The sequence below is a fragment of the Canis aureus genome, chromosome 37, assembly GCF_053574225.1.
Source record: "Canis aureus isolate CA01 chromosome 37, VMU_Caureus_v.1.0, whole genome shotgun sequence".
NCBI lineage: Eukaryota > Metazoa > Chordata > Mammalia > Carnivora > Canidae > Canis > Canis aureus.
This window is the reverse complement of record NC_135647.1, coordinates 23701956-23718461: the sequence shown is the minus strand read 5'-3', so window position 1 is coordinate 23718461 and position 16506 is coordinate 23701956. Positions and strand designations below refer to the sequence as shown.

At 48.4% G+C, this 16506-nt stretch overlaps 1 protein-coding gene across 6 annotated transcripts; it reads right to left on the bottom strand.

The window, feature by feature from the left end:
• Positions 1-287: 287 nt before the first annotated feature.
• Positions 288-12103, bottom strand: LOC144306424 (uncharacterized). Of its 6 annotated transcripts, none has more exons than XM_077885845.1 (5): positions 11735-12103; positions 5078-5575; positions 1990-3929; positions 1233-1457; positions 288-892 (listed from the first exon to the last, which is right to left on the bottom strand). In XM_077885845.1, exons 3-5 carry the CDS (start codon positions 2134-2136, stop codon positions 881-883), a joined length of 384 nt encoding a protein of 127 aa, XP_077741971.1. In that variant the 5' UTR covers positions 2137-3929; positions 5078-5575; positions 11735-12103; the 3' UTR covers positions 288-880. The 6 variants fall into 6 exon arrangements, 5 of the variants coding, with proteins under 5 accessions (XP_077741971.1, XP_077741970.1, XP_077741969.1 ...); XM_077885844.1 differs by having other exon boundaries at positions 1990-2239; XM_077885843.1 differs by having other exon boundaries at positions 1990-5575.
• Positions 12104-16506: the final 4403 nt, after the last annotated feature.

The following is a 16506-nucleotide window of genomic DNA, read 5'->3' as shown; positions in this document are numbered from 1 at the left end:
AAAAAAAAAAAAAAAAACATTTTAGTGTGATATATTTTTGCTAGGCTTCACTTTTCAGAGCAAGTTTAGTTTCGTGGCAAAACCAAGAGGCGGGTACAGAGATTTCCCAAACGCCCCTGTCCTACACATGCACAGACGTCCCCGTGATCAAGATCCCCACCAGCGGTACACTCGTCATAATGGATGATTCTACGGACACATCATCATCACCCCAAATCCACGGCTTACCGTAGGGCTCACTCTTGCTGTTGTACCTGTCATACAGTGTACCTATGACACTTAGTGCAGTGTCATATGGAGTAGTGTCACTGCCCTAAAGCTGCCCTCTGTTCTGCGTACTCGTCCCTCCCTCCCCTCTAGTCCCAAGCAAAAACTCCTCTTTTTACTGCCTCCACGGTCGTGCCTTTTCCAGGAGGTCGTACAGGTGCAATCGTACAGCGCGCAGTATTTTCAGACCAGCTTCTGTCACTTGGTAACATGCATTTAAATTTCCTAATATGATTTTTTTTTTAAGAACAAACTAATGAAAAAACCATGCAGGATGAAGAAAATATGGAAACGTTAAGACCAGGCCAGTGCTCGTGGCCGCCACAAGCACCCTGACCCACGCCCTCCCTCTGCGGGCCAATCCCGCAACACATTCATTCTGTCCTCTCGTAAAACTGGGACCTTTTCATCCAACCGTTTGCTGCCAATATTTTTTGCTTATTTCGAGGAGATCGTCTAAGTGAATTTTGAAGCCAGAACAGCCTGGAAGTGGAGTCGGCCGCTGGGCAGGCCCTGCCAAGAGTCAGAGCGTTGCTACTCGCCCGCCCCCTCCCCTGCTGGACGTTTCTGGGAAGCTCCTAGGTGGTGGGTGGTGTAGATTACAGCTGAGAAATTAGTTCAGATCCTGCAAATAAATAAGAGGGATGAAGAATCAGCATGGGGCATATGTCCCCGGCTTCCAGCTCAAGCTCCCATCACTGTTTCCAGCGCTTTTACTGGCGTGACTTCAAAATAACCTCTTTCTGAATTTCAGCAGAAAAGTGTTTTCAGCAACGAGAGAATTACTTTGTGATTGGGGCCAGGCAAAGCGTGCCCCATCCCAAACCCTCTCCCCACCCACAGGGTGCCGTGAGGTTGGGGTAGAGCAGCCAGCAGGTGCTCGTCCCTCCTTGAACGAGGGCTGGGGGTGCGCCCTCCTGGGAGGAGGCCACAGAGCCTGACCTCCGAGGGGTGCCCGAGCTCACCGCCGTGGGCGGGAAGGGAAGACCCAACTGCTCCTGAGCCTGGTGCGGAGCCGTCAGGATGTGCCGCTTCTGATATTCCTCTGATGGAAGGTGGCCTCGAGGCTTCTCGGGGGCCAGGAAGTGACTTGGCCACGGCTGGTTTCTGAATAGAATGTTCCTGAATTGATCTAACAGCAATTGCGGTGGAGGTGGAGGAGAAACTTGGATATCAGGCAGGTCAAGGATCTGGGACAGGAGAACAGCCCCAAAGCTACTCAAAGGCCCTGGGACACAGTCCCCTCCCGAGGGCTGCCCGGCTGAGCAGTTCAATGCCATCAAATGCTCTTTTCTCCCTAAAAGATCAAAAGGCTCCCAGAAGAGAAGAGAATGTTCCTGAATAGATAAAGGGAAACTCACGGGCTCACGGGACAGAAGCACTCACTGCTATCTTATGTTTATTCTCCTCTGCCATTATGAACATGCTAGTTCAAAAAGGAAGATAAATAATTTTCCTTGTTAATCTCCTGGAAATTGCTCTTAGCTTCTAGAGCTGAGGCTACTTTAATTTTTAAAGACCTATCAAAGTAGCGGCTGGACATTTTGCATCTCCCCACAACTCCCGTGCATCTGGCTCTGGGGGAGCAGAAGCCACCCCCTTCCCTAGAGTTGGAAGCTCTTTGAGGCCGGTCCTCAGGGGCAACATTTTCGTGCGAAAGGCCAAGGCAGGCTGGCATGTCTGAGCCTGGGCGTTTCACTGGGTCCTTTACATCAGCCTCACCTGCTGGGGGGAGGCTTCACGCTGTGACGTCACTGACTGCCAGGCACCTGCAAAGTCAAACAGCTCTTGCTCTTCTCGCTGTGCCCCCGGAGAGATGGACTTCGCAGAATCGAAGGAAACCTGGGCCGTGGGGACTTGGAGGGACATGAGAGCTTCACGAATGAAGTCAAGTCACGCTGCGCACTCGTCCCCAGGAGTCTGAGAGTTCCTTCTGAGAGATGGAATATGTGACGCTACGCATTTTGCTGGCCTGTGTGGGATAAAGTTACAAGTGAAAGTTAGGCTTTATTGTTACTTTCCCAGAAAGGATCATTCTGGGATCCAGCTGGCCCTTCCTTGAAAGACAGTGAGGGCCTCAAGGCCCCGTGGCTGCCGATGCAACCTCCCCACCTTGTGAAGCACCAGGGGGCCCTGTGGGACCCAGGCCAGCAGGTGCAACACTTCCCCGGCTCACCAAACCCCCTCAGTGCTCCCAGCCACGGGCCGTGAGACGGGGGCACCGCACCCCCCTTGATGCACATGTAAAATGAGATTCCGAGGGCTTAGGAGCTGTCCCCCCCGTAGGGACTTCGGCCCCAGGGGCCTGATGGCAGGTCTCCAGGGCAGGCAGTGATGCAGTCGGAGCAGGTCACCTGTCGTCTCAGGGGGCCACGAGGAGACTTGTTGAATGAGGATCTGGGACCCCCGCGTGGCTGTCCAAGGCCCGACCAGGGCAGATTCCTCTTTCCTGCTCCCCAGAGAAAGGCTGAGCGCCGCTCCCCTGGTTCTGCCAGGTGGCTTAGGGCTGGGGTGCGGGTCCGAAGGCAGCGGTAGAGTTAGACCCCTGTGACGAGCTAAATACGATGCACTCACATTTTCTCAAGGTGAAAACTCACACCCAGGAGCAGCTGTGTGGTCTCCTCCCCGGGGAAATTCTACTCATTCTGAAGTAAGAAATGCAATGAAGATACACCATGATGCCTTTTTGTTCGATCGAAACAAATAGCAAAAAACAAATTTCAGCTCCAGGCTATTCCATCAACATAGAACTTCTCTGAAACAGTCTCCAAACAGCATACTCCTGGTGCCAAGATTATTTCTGCTCCCGATTGTGAATTGCGAAGAACAGAAGCAAATAGGAGGAAAAGGGAAGCGTTTCAGACGGTACAGGTGTGTTCCTAGTTCAGCCGTTTTAACAGGGAAGTTCATACAAAAACCAACAAAACAAAATGCAAATAAAAATGCAACCTTAAGAGCTGTGTGTTTATTCTAAATTCGTCACGATTTGCATTACTGTTTGATATGTCTTTGCTACATCCTGAGCCTCTAATTGTGACTCTCTTTCTTCCCAGTTAGATTTTCTGCTCTTTTGAAGTTAGGAAATGTCAGTGGTTTCTTTCAAGCATCTTTGGGCAGGACTTTTTTTTTTTTAAGCGTCAGAGCAGGAAAAGGCCATTCAGCTTATCTTGTTCACTTCCTGAAATCCAAACAAGCTCTCAGAAAACCACATCACACCCTATCCATTCAGCAAGGGTCTCTGCACTTGGACAGGATATTTCAGAGCCATTTTGACTTTATGAAAACTTTCAGAACTGGTTTGAAAAGTCTCCAAAGATTTTGAGAAATAACTTAGAAAGTTTGAGACTGAAATTGGTGTGGTTATTTCTCTCCTAAGGAAATGATTCAGAAAAAATCCTTTCTTTCCTCAGAGAATTCCATTCCAGTTGGCTGCCCAAATCTCTCCGGTGGACTGATGGCTGATATTTTCAAACTCTTGTCCTAACTCTACTTAGCCATTGAGTGGAGGATGCCTCTAGCTATGCTCGTTAGACCACTTATCCTGACGGAGAAACAGGCTTTGAGGTTTGCATGTGATGGAAATGAAGAGTTTTTAATGAATCCACTGGCCCCTGTCGAGTGATATCTATTTAAGACTCGATTGCAGAACATTGGAGTTTTCACTATACAAGACACACCCAAACAAACAAACAAAACAAAGCAAAAAAGTTATGAACTCCAATCCAAATATTGCATCTCATTTTCCCAAAAAAAAAAAAAAAAGATTTGAAGTGCCTGTCCCAAAAAACAGTTTCAGGGAGGGTCAGTGGTCAGTACAGAACAACACAGCACCACCTCTTGGCCAGTCATCTGGAGCCCTCTTATTTTAACGTGGGATCAAATGACTCCCATCCTAATGTAAAAAAGCAGAAATGTCAAGTGAAATATATTGCCGCAGGAAGCAGGCGATGTCCACCCTTGTCATCTGACATGACAAAGCTCCTTATAATGTACCTGGCGGGGTCCTGGGAACATGACAGTGAGAGTTTGTGTGAGTGAGCTCTTAATGCCCTGGCTATTAGGGCCACAATTAACTTTAAATGGTGGTGTCTCTGAATAAAAGCAGCTACTCCCCGAGGCCCGGGAGGGTTCTGTGTGTTCAGCGCTGGCCACCAGGAATCTGTTCGTTGTTATCAATGCAGACAGTAAATGTATTCATCCATCAACCCCAGATGCTCATGTGGAAAGCCCTAAACCAACACTCATCAGAGGAGCCACGCTGGGCTCAGGCTGTAGAAGGAGCCCAACCATAGAATGGGAGGTTGTTTTTTTTTATTATTTTTTTTTTATTTTTTATTTTTTTAAGCTCCATTATCACACCACAGGATTTGTAATCATATTTCATTGTCAGAGTTAAAAATAAAAGCCAGTTCCCCAAAATCACAACATTCAATTCTTTCTATTAGAATGTGTGATTGCTTGCTATTTTTAAACTAATTCCAGTGACATCATGTATATCAAGCTTCTTTGATAAAAGAGACTATTCATGAGTGAATCATCAAGCTAGCTCTTGCTTATCCTTTCAAGCAGCACATTTTCATTTTTAATCATAACCATTTTGGGCTACATTTCTTTATCCAAAACATATCACAAACTTCCCAGTCCTCTTAATAACTGATTTTTTTAAATGGCGGTAAAATATACACAACATATAATTTATCATTCTAGTTATTTTAAGTGCAGTTCACTTTTAAGTGTATAGGATTTAAATGGTGATGGTGGGACCATCACCACCATCCATAAGAAACGATTATTTTTAACACAAACAAACCTTGCTTTGATGATTCTGACGTCATTATAAATAAAAATCCAGCATTACGTTGGGTTGTGATATTACTCATGGGGACAGATGAAGTGTTGATGGCTGTTTATCCTGTATATTAGACAACCTCCAGCTGCTAAGATAGTGAAGACTTGAGATAGCATTTTTAATTACGTTTGTTTTTGTTCTGTCTTCTTCCATCGGGGTGCAAGCAGCCACTCGCTCTGTGATCTCCCTTCTTTCCTAATGTATGGCAGGGAAAGCCAATAATCACACTTGGTAACTTCTATGTACACATCCTGTGAATGGACCTCACGCGCATTTCTGTGCTTTGGAAAACATTTTTGTTTCTTTCACGTTCTTAACTTTGCCTTGGATTGTATGATTGGCATAGATCTGCCCTGTAAATAAGGGAAGACTCTCATTCTTGTGAATCTTGGTTGCCTGAAGCTCCCCCTCACATCAAAAGGCAAAATACAATAATAACATCTGGAAGCCTGGTCCCCACTGTGAAAGCAAAAGAGAAAATTCAATTAAGGAGACAGAAAAATTTAAGAAAACCTCCCTTTTAGGTTATTATCATTTCCTGCCATAGAAATAAAAGACAGATTCTTCCTATAGTTGCTCTCAATTTGTCTTGACCATACCTTTTTACTTATGAAATTTTTCTTCCTAAAGATAGCAAACAGAGAAATAAACTTTGGCCAGAGCCTAAAAATTTAGAGCAACCAGAAATCAGGCAATGCCAGAAAGGATAAATTGGGTGGGGAGGTGATGTTTTCAAACTCTTGTTTCCTTTCTGCTTCAGTATTTGCTAGGTGAATATGGGTGAGTGAGTACTTTCTCTGAAAGACTCTGCTATAGGTATTTTATTTTGTTTTTTTTCAGTTAAATCAGTGGTTCTCAACTATAGGTGATTTTGCCCCCAGGGGACATTTGGCAAGGTCTGGAGACATTTTGGGTCATCACAACTGGGGAGGGGATGCCATTGGCATCCAGGGGGGCTGCTCACCATCCGACAATGCACGGGACAGTTCCCACAGCACAAAATTATCCAGCGCCAGTACCAATAGTGCTGAGGTTGAGAAATACTGAATTAAGCAAATCAGAGCATAATAGTGGAGATGGAGGCCATAGAGAGAGGACAGAGAGGAAAACAGTACCTATAAATAGATTACATACATGCCTCAGGTTTCATGAAATGTTTGTGGGTTCCTGAAAATGGATTTTTAAAGCTAGAGGACTACTGCTTATTTGCGTTTGATGCTACCGAAAGTGAACGATCCTGTTAAGAAGTAGCAGCTGTAAGGATGCGTGGACCTGAGACCTTAGAGAATTGTTATAATCGTATCTGCTTCTAAGGCAAGGGTTGAGAGAAGCTGCCTCGGGTCTGGAGAAAGAACCTGACTCCGGCTTAATCTATGTGATTTTCAAAAAAAATAAAAATAAAAATAAACCCTCAATTACTCACTAATAATTGAAGAAACGTTCAAGCTCCTCATAATGAGGAAAAAGCCAGTGAAGAAAGTGGAGTGCCCCGTTTCATCCTTCCAATAGCTGCATTCGAAAGGATGGCCATATAGGCTTTCGCTCTTTGTACTTCCATATCATCTTGCATATTTCACAGAGTGTGTCCTCACATATTGTTTGTGTACCAAAACAATCATAATTTTTATTTAAAGAATCAAATCCATTTCACAAATATAAAATGCCAGCCAGGACCCCCATTTATCTTGTGATCCATTGTGAAGACATTTTTTGGGGTGGGACCAGCATTTAAATCAATAGACTTTGAGTAAAACAGATTGCTCTCCATAATAAGGATTGTGCCCCTAATGTGAGTGGGCCTCAACCAATCAGATGAAGTTTTAAAGAAAAGACTGACCTCTCCCAAAGAAGAAGGAATCCTGCCAGCTTTTGGACTTGAACTTGAGCAGTTCCTCCTTGGGTCTTCAGCCTACTGGTCTACTCTGCAAACTTTGGACTTGCCAGCCTCCATAATCATGTGAGTTGATTCCCTAAAATAATTCCCTCTCTCTTTCTCAATATACATATTGAGATATATTCCTATATGTATAGATCCATATAGGTATAGATAATTACTTTACATGTGCGCGCGCACACACACACACACACACACACACACACAGAGACACATCCTATTGGTTCTGTTTCTCTGAAGAACCCTACCACTAACTGGTTTGTAAGAAAAAAATTCGAAGACAATTTAAATTCCCAACATTATTGGAGGCAACAAATTAAAAGCACCATATTCATATAATGGAATTTAAAATATTCATTAAAATGAATAATTATGTTTATGCTTTTCCACTGGAACAGCTCTTGAAAACAAAATGTTGAATATACAAAATAGTCTTAAGCAATGTATACAACAAGATGCCACCTACATAAACTTAAAAAAAATAAAGTTATACTATCCTTTTATTACGGAGAAAATGAGTGTAATGAAAATATAAAAATGTGATCTAGAATGATATACAGTAAATTGCTCAGGGTTCTGGGTCTGTGGAGGGAGAGGATGAGGGAAGGTAAAGCATGAGAAGAAATGGGACCTTCTTGGTCCTAAAGAAGACTTCCATTTTATTAGTAACATTTAGTTTTTTAATAAAAAAAATACCAGGGGCATATGAAAATATGTTAACATTTATTCTTTCTAGATAGTGCTTGTAGGGGGTTGAATCATGCACCACCACCACCATCACCCACACACACAGAAAAACAGACATCCACCCAGAACCTGTCAATGTGACGTTATTTGGAAAGAGAGTCTTTGCAGCTATAATTGAGTTAAAGATTTGAAATGGATTAGGGTGGGCCCTAAATCCAATGACAAGTTCTCACCATCACAGATCATTCTGCTTCCAAAATCCTGGAACTATCATCCAAAAATATGTTGATATATCCGAGAGAGAACAGAGATGTCATGAAAAGTATGAAGGTTAGATCTGATTTGCACAGTGGCACCTAATCAATTCTTATCCTTCTTGGGGTGGCACGAGACTCTAATTTTGACAGTAGAATATGGCCTTAAAAGCTTCCCACCTGCCCCCTGGTCCTCTCTTCCTTGCCTTGGTAATCTTGGAAGCCACATGCTCCAGAGGGCGTAGCTACAGGATGGAAGCCTGGGTCCCTGCACACCTTTGGGAAGACAGCAGACCCAAAAGTTGCCTGATCAGGATTTTGATAAACACAAAGCAGACTTTGGGGTCATTTCTGCAGCACGAGCTGCTCTCCTGGATAATACAAGCCACCAACGCATCAATCTCCTTATTTAGCCGTTGACCTCATTGAACATCAGCACTTCCGGATCCTTCTATCACCGTTGTTCCATTAATTATTATGGCTCAGTTTGTTCCCTATAGGATTATTAAACTATCAGTAAATATGCATTAAAATAAATTCATGGTCTCTTCCACTGGGATTTCAAAAATGCCACTTAACAGCCAATAGTTGATCCCCTTCATCTGACTCAGGAAAGCATATTATAATTAGAACACTGCACAATAAGAACAAAGCAGCTTTATGGTTGTGCTGGATCCCGATGTGGTCCAGCCACATGCTTGAGCTCTGGCGGGCACAGGATGGTTTATTTAGGCCCTTTTCAAAAAGAAGGGGATAGACTATGTGCTGATACAAAGTGTGTATGTGCACATGTGTTTGTTCCCATCAAGCCTTGCTTGGTCTTAATATTCCCTGGCCCCAAATTGGCATTTTTCTATAGGCTTCTCTCACACCAGACATCCCACCTGTGATAGAGATGTGACTTACAGAAGCAGTGAAATGTAGCGCACACAGGCTTTGAAGCTCGAAAGACCTCGGTTCAAATCCTGACATTTATCAGTTGTGTGCACTTGAGCAACTCACTGACTTCTTGATTTCTTCTCACAGAAAATGGGTTAATAGAATTGCCTTGTGGCATTTGTCATGAGTATTAAAAATCCTTCACAGAGAGCTTGTCAGGTCTCAATGGTAGCTCCGACTGTGGTCCTACTGACTAGAAAGAAATTCCCCAAAAGTCTCTGGCCTCGGAGATCAAGGAAGCATGCAGGGTACACTCATCACTGTCTCCTCCACCATGTCCTGCACCCTAGAGGCAAAGGGCATAATATTCCCTGATTTGGAAGATGATGAAGTTGACATGGGGGCATTGGGGGACCATGTTAGGAAGAACTGATGAGGCATGGAAATTAGAACCAAGCCTTTACAGGGGTGGAATAGCAGACACCGGGGGCGGGGGGTGAAGAGACTCTGCAGTCAGAAAGGCACTTCCTCCCACACAGAACAGAGGCCCACCCAGTTAGACAAAATCTGAAGACCAAAAGCCACCCACTTCAACTCAATTCAATGTGTTGTGACCAATTCTGAAGTAGGAATAACCTGGGTATTGACCAGCTTGTCTTAAAATGAAAGCAGAAGACAGATGTCTTGAAAAATACTCATTAACCTGTTTCTGGTTATCCCTGCGTGGTAGACCTTGAGGTGACGTTCCACGCTTTATTTTACAAAACCTATAAAGCCATTTTCAATAAGAACATCAACAACAACAAAAATAGTGGAAATAAAGAGGAGATACCCAGGGTTCCAAGTCTGAGACCTGACTTCAAATCCCAAATCTACCACTGCCAGCTGGGACCTTGAGTGAGTCCCATAAAACTACCGCGGGCCTCAATTTCTACATCTGCAGGGTGGGGATAATAGTAGCTCCCTCCTAGGATTGTCCGAAGCTTAAAGTGGATCATTTATGATACGCAAAACATTTAGATTAGGGCTCAGGAAGTGGCACAATTTTTTAAAAAATGTTAACACTCGGGATCCCTGGGTGGCGCAGCGGTTTAGCGCCTGCCTTTGGCCCAGGGCGTGATCCTGGAGACCCGGGATCGAATCCCACATCCGGCTCCCGGTGCATGGAGCCTGCTTCTCCCTCTGCCTGTGTCTCTGTCTCTCTCTCTCTCTCTCTCTCTCTCTCTCTCTGTGACTATCATAAATAAATAAATAAAAATTTTTAAAAAATGTTAACACTCTAGAACAACTTGTTGGGGCAAGTCCTTTGTCATGGAAGATGTTGACTTTCTTGGAGACCAACCATTCTTTCCATTCACAGTTTTCCCCCCAGGAAAATTGGAGATAGGGAACTCTCCCTCACCTCCTAACGCCTCCAAGACACTGGCCGGGGGAGGAAGGAGAGGGGACCGTGGAAAGCACAGCTGTGGAAATCAGAGGATGATGTCGGTGTCCACCCACTCAGATTTCAGCTGTCCCGGCCAAGCTGAGAGTCAGCCCCGGGGCAGATATCTGGAGCCACAGCCGGGCTGCAGACCCCACCGGGGCGACCCGCCCGGCCCGGCCACCCCGCCCACAGCGGCCCCAAGCCAGAGGCAGCCGTGACTCAAGCCCGCATCCACTTGAGCTTGGCGCCCGGGGCTCTTGAACCGATTACACGGATGCGTGCGGCTGGGCCCGGGGCCTCCACCTCCAGTCTCCACCCCGCTGTCCCTTCGTGGCAACCCGTCTTTTCCCCAGAGTTGGCGGGTTGGCTGGAGACAAGCCCCCCTGGCCAGCTTGTCTGCCGTTTCCGCCTCTGGGTTGGACTTCCCAGGAGGGCCGGCGACCCCTCTCTGCTCATCCCTAACTGCACCCGCAAGTCCTTCCAGGTCGTCCTCGCCTCCCCCTCGACTCAGCCGAGCCCGGATAGACCTGGCCGCCCTGGCTGCCCGGCTCCCCGGCTCCCGCCTCCGGGGCCCCAGCCTTTCTCTCCTTGTTTCAATCCTCTGCTCCCCGCTTACCACGGCGACGTACATGCCATTGTCTTATGGTGACATCGGCCATGCCCGGGGACTTTTCCCAGGGCTTGCGATTTTCTAGCAGAGACGGATTCTTCTAACCGAGGCAGAATGATGGTGCTGGTTTTAAGAATACCAGTGAACCGAGAAAGACTCAGGTACCCTCGGAGCAGGGAGGCCTGTTTCCTCTCTGTCTTCAACCCTTCCCTTAATCAAACGTGCATGGTTCGTGGCCTTCCTCTAGGGCCGAGGGCTGCTCGGGAAGGGTCCCCTCCCTGTCCCCCGGGCCGCAGAGGTCCAGGTCCCCGGCAGCCTCTGGGCCCAGCGCCTGACTGCCCTGCGGCCGCACCTGCTCCCCTCCGGTGGCGGGAGAAAGGCACACCGGCCTGGCCTGGCCGCCCCGGCTGCCTGTCCTCTCCTCTCACCTGGCGGGAACACCTGTGGGACGGAGGCCACCTCCTTGGGAGGTTCTGCGGGGACAGCACTCCCGGTGTGTGTGTGCGTGTGCATCCGGGCTTCCTTCGGAGGCCAGCAAAGCACAGGAGCGGCCGAGCTGGTGTGGGAGGGCCTGGGGCTTCCTTCCAGCCCTGCATTGCCTCCTTGGCCAGGGAGCCCGCAGCCTGGCCCGGTCCCCGCCACCCCGAGCAGAGGTGAACGGTGCCCACCCGGCTTCCAAGGTGAACGTGGAGCCCTGGTGACCCAGGAGCCTTGGAAGGAAGTGCCCGAGCCCCTCCGCCCGGTGTCACGGGCCCTGCCAGCTCCCGGGGGCTCGCCCTTCCCCTGGACTCCAGGAGCTGTCATTTCTATCACTGCTTTTGGTTGGTGTCTTACCAGCAGGCCCGCCTGCGGTGCCCCAGGGCCTCACCTTCTCTTCCTGCTGTCCCCAGGCCCTGCCCGGGCTCCCTTCCTTCGCAGACCAGGAGGTGGGGCGGCCAGGCCTGCGCTCGCAGGGTCCAGAGCTGCCCCCGTCGCCCCCTTAGGGGAACGAGCCCCCCCCTGCCCCCCGGGACCGAGCCGCCTCCGCTGCAGCGGTCACAGCCCCGCGGTCACAGCTCTCCCTGCAGGTGTCCACCTGCCGTCCAGCGGCCCACCTTGCTCGGGGCTGCTCGTTAATGCTCCCGAGAGCTCTCCCTGGAGCGGGGGCGGCGCAGGAATGGCGCTTTATAAATCAAAAAACAATAACGGAGCGCACGCCAGGCCGCGCGGCTCAGCGACCGGCTGCCCCAGGGCGCGGGCGGCGGGGCGCGGGTGGCGAATGACGCCACTGCCCCCTGGTGGCCGGGCCGCGCCACTGCCCGCTCGGGCCGCGCTGGGGATGGGGATGGGGGTGGGGGTGGAGTGAGGGTGGGGATGGGGATGGGGATGGGGTGGGGATGGGAATGGGGATGGGGGGATGGGGTGGGGTGGGGGTGGGGATGGGATGGGGGTGGGAATGGGGATGGGGGTGGGGATGGGGTGAGGATGGGGTGGGGATGGGGTAAGGATGGGGATGGGGATAGGGATGGGGATGGAGGGATGGGGGTGGGGATGGAGGGGTGGAGGTGGTGGTATGGGGGTGTGGATGGGGTGGGGATGAAGATGGAGGGATGGGGATGGGGTAGGGATGGGGATGGGAGATGGGAATGGGATGGGGGGATGGGGATGGGATGGGGTGGGGGTGGGAATGGGGATGGGGGGATGGGGATGGGGGTGGAGTAGGGGTGGGGATGTGGATTGGGTAGAGATGGGAATGGGGATGGGGGATGGGGATGGGGGTGGGGGTGGGGTGAGGATGGGGTGGGGATGGGGTAGGGATGGGGATGGGGATAGGGATGGGGATGGAGGGATGGGAATGGGGATGAGGATGAGGGGATGGGGGATGGGGGTGGGGATGGGAATGGAGGGATGGGGATGGGGTTGGGGTGGGGATGGGAATGGAGGGATGGGGATGGGGTTGGGGTGGAGGGATGGAGATGGGGATGGGGATGAGGATGAGGGGATGGGGATGGGGGGATGGGGATGGGGATAGTCTCCTGCTAACGCCCTAGAAACCAACCCATGATCTGCCAATGAAAAGAATTCCCCAGGAAGCATCAAATGCAGAAGGAAGCACAGGAGAAAAAAAATAATAATCTCATTTTTGTACGGTTTTATTTTTTTCCCCTGTCCCCAGAGAGTGAGCCAAATTTCTGAGTCGTTCAGGGCTCCCCAAAGATGCCCAGACTTCTAGAGTGTTTGATGATGTTGCTTTTTCATAAACAGAATATTGAAGCCATTGCCATCCCTACCCCTGAGGGTTACAAGTGACCAAAAGTGCTTGTGACAGTGTCTGAAAGGAATGAAAGCCTGTGCTTCTTTTGTATTTAAGTTAAAATGCTGGTTTTCATGTTTGATTTATGCCGATTCTGGACGCCACATACACGCTCAGAGTTTAGGTTCTCTCCCAGCCAGAAAGCTGGCTTCTTCACCCATCCACATACCCCGTGAGGATGTCGTGTTTGAAGTTGAACATGTAAGCCAAGTTTGATGGAGTTTATCTTTAACAGCGCATTTCAGTGAAGTTTCGGCCACTTGCTGTGAATATCTCCAGTGTAGACGGAGGGAACCGTTGGAGCACACTTAGGAACTGGACTGGAGTACTGTGGTCCAGGGAGGCATACTCCTTTGGGTATTTCACCCTCTAGCTGTGTGATCTGGAAGGCTGGACTCTATTTCTTCATAACTGGAAGATCCTCGTGTTTTCATTCTACCCCCATAATCACGTGGGAAAGAGATTATTAATAAGATGGAGTTTTTATAAAGCACTTTGAGCTTCTTCCAAGGGACTTTACCTTCGGTAAAGTAGAGAACAAAGGACTCACATTTATACACGATGCTCCGAAGCTGGAAACTCTCAGAACATTGTGGATCGAATCTACCCCACCCAAAAAGATGTAAACTTCAAGGAAACATGAAAGCAGTCTTGCATATTTAATGGTGCTTGGGTGCCTGATGAATAGAAATGTTGGTCTGAAGAAAGTAATCGTTTTCTAATAGAGTTAGAAATTAGATACTTCTAATAAGTATCACAGTTAGAAAAACTAAAACCCAAACAAACATAAGGAGAAATAAGCAAAGGCCCAAGCTGTGCTGTGAGAACTGGGTGCTAGTCCCACGGTGGGTGCTAGACGATGCCGACCGGAGGCCCCACCAGTGTGGAGAGAAAGATCGATGACCATGACTGGAGGTTGGAGTGACTCCGTGAAGCGTATGCACAGTGGCAGGGGTCCCCGGATGAAGAGGTCAATGATCTCCACCCTGACACCTCATCTTCCACTGCTTCCTTTTCTTAAAGATTGTGGCAAATACACCAACATAAGGTTTATCATCTTAACCATTCTCAAGTGTACAACCCAATGGCGTCAAGTGCATTCACACCGTTGCGCAACCACCATCCAACCGCAGTATCCTTTTCATCTTGCAAAACTGAAACTCAGTGCCCGTTAAACAGTAACTCCTCACTCCCACCTCCCCCAGCCCCTGTGGACCACTGCTCTACGTCCTGTCTCTGGATTTGACTAGAGACTTCATGCGAGTGGGATCATCCAGTATTTGTCCTTTTGTGACTGGCTTATTTCACTGAGCATCGTGTCCTCGAGATTCATCCGTTGTCTGGCATGTGCCAGAATTACCTTTTAGGCCTGGTATGTAATATGATTATACATGTTATAATCATATAATTATGATTCCAAGTATATGTATACGCCACATTTTATTTATCCATTCATCCACCAGTGGACGCCTGGGATGCTTCCACTTTTGGGCTGTTGTGAATGATGCTGCTCTGAGCATGGCCTACTCAAGATGCCGTGGCTTGGCATCTCATCGAGTCCTCGCTTTCCATCCTTTGGGGTATATACCTGGAAGTGGAGTTGCTGGATCATATAGTAATACTCAATTTAATGTTTTGAGGAAATACCATACTTATTTTCCATAACAGATGCACCATGTTCCTTTCCTACCAGCCATGTACAAGGGTTCCAAGTTCCCTACTCCCTCTCTAACACTCTCTTCTGGTTTTTTGACAGAAGCCCTCCTGTGGGGCATGGAGCGGTGGAGCTGCCTTCTTTGGGTTAATGTGATCATTACAGTCTCTGGGAGTCTTAAAGGAAGGCGATTTCTTTTCATTTCTTAAACAAGAAAGTTCTTTAGGGGACGTAGTTAATCAAGATCTACTCGGCACAGCCTTATGATGGAACTTACCCTTGTGGGGAATCTCTGTTTCTCCTGCTCCCCCTCCCCCGGTGCCCCCCCTCCCTGTAATGGTTCATTGAGTGTTGGTGGAGGGATAATGGGAGGACACCCAAGACTTGAGGAATCTTGGAGCCCGTGTGACCCAGAGCCTGGGTGGCATCCGGAGGGCAAGCAGCCACCAGACTAGACCTCACGGCCACCTCACACGGCCCAGACACACTAAACTCATTCGTCTTGAGGTCCGGTGTCCGGTGGCCGCCTGGTTGGCTGGGGCTCTATGCTGATGTGCAACCACACGGTGGTTTCCAAGGGAGCCTGGGAAACAGGAGGGACCCCAGATTATAAGGGAACAAGCCCCTGATAGACAAAAATGACCAAGTGGGAAGCCGCTGTGGCCCTGACCAGGTCTGGAAATGAGTTGGGATGGAAAGTCATCTAAATATAGCCTGTTTATGGCCAATGATCTGACTTCCTCGGGCACTGCTTGTGCGACGGTTGGTGACTATAGCACAATTGTTCTAAACTGGTCCCTTTTATCACTAGCTTTTTATTTGTACTCGAAATAACTTTATTGTAGGTAGCAGAGAATTATAACCCCAGACTCTTGCTGTGGTTGGAACACATGCACGGCTTCTCTTGAAAGCCTAACTTGGTGTTGAGCCTATTTTGGTGTTCGAATATCTAAAACAAGATAAAAATAATCTGAAGGGATCACCTCTTTTTTCACATCTCGACATTCATCTTCCTTACTCAGTTTCCCACTGAAAAGCCCGTCTTAACTCCTGACTCATGCAAAGAGTTGCAAATACAAACCTCAGTCACAGGCCCCTTCCAAGGGGCTGTAAATGGGAACTCCAGGACCAAGGATCCTGTAGGCATGGGAACTGTCTTCTTACGGACAGTGTGGAATTCCAGATGTGGTTAGAGCTTCCCCATCTGTAAACCATAAGAGTGGACTCAGTAAAAACCGCCTGAGTAATAAACTGAGTAATGTTATTCAGTAGAAAAAACCAAGTCGCTCAAGTTAAAAAAAAAAAAATACCAATCCCATTCCTTCCGGCAGTGAATAGTCCCCACCCTCACTACATAGGAGAATCTCCTGGGAGATTTTGAAGAGCCCAGTGCCCCGGCTGCACCCCAGACACACTGGATGAGATGGGAGTCATCACGGTGGAACCCGGGGGGGCAGCAGTTAGCCGACCCTCACGGGCACATGAGGTGCATGACCATTGCCTGGCAAATGGGTGGCATTGAGCACTTCGGAGCAGATCTGATCATGCAGGAGGGAACTACAGCAACAAGACATTTCAAAAGGAAATAATGGATCAAAGATTCTTCGATTTGGGGCAGCGAGCGGCTGACCTCTGACGGAATCGTGACTTTAGGTAGTTGGCAAGGAAAGAAAAGCACAGCAAAGACCTGACG

Bases quoted from the DNA above. Each gene is read 5' to 3' on its own strand.
- LOC144306424 (XM_077885843.1), bottom strand. From the start codon at position 2,136: ATGTCCCTCCAAGTCCCCACGGCCCAGGTTTCCTTCGATTCTGCGAAG. The intron at 1,458-1,989 runs GTGAGGCTGATG...CTCCTGTCCCAG, and splicing joins GTGAAGCCTCCCCCCAGCAG to ATCCTTGACCTGCCTGATAT.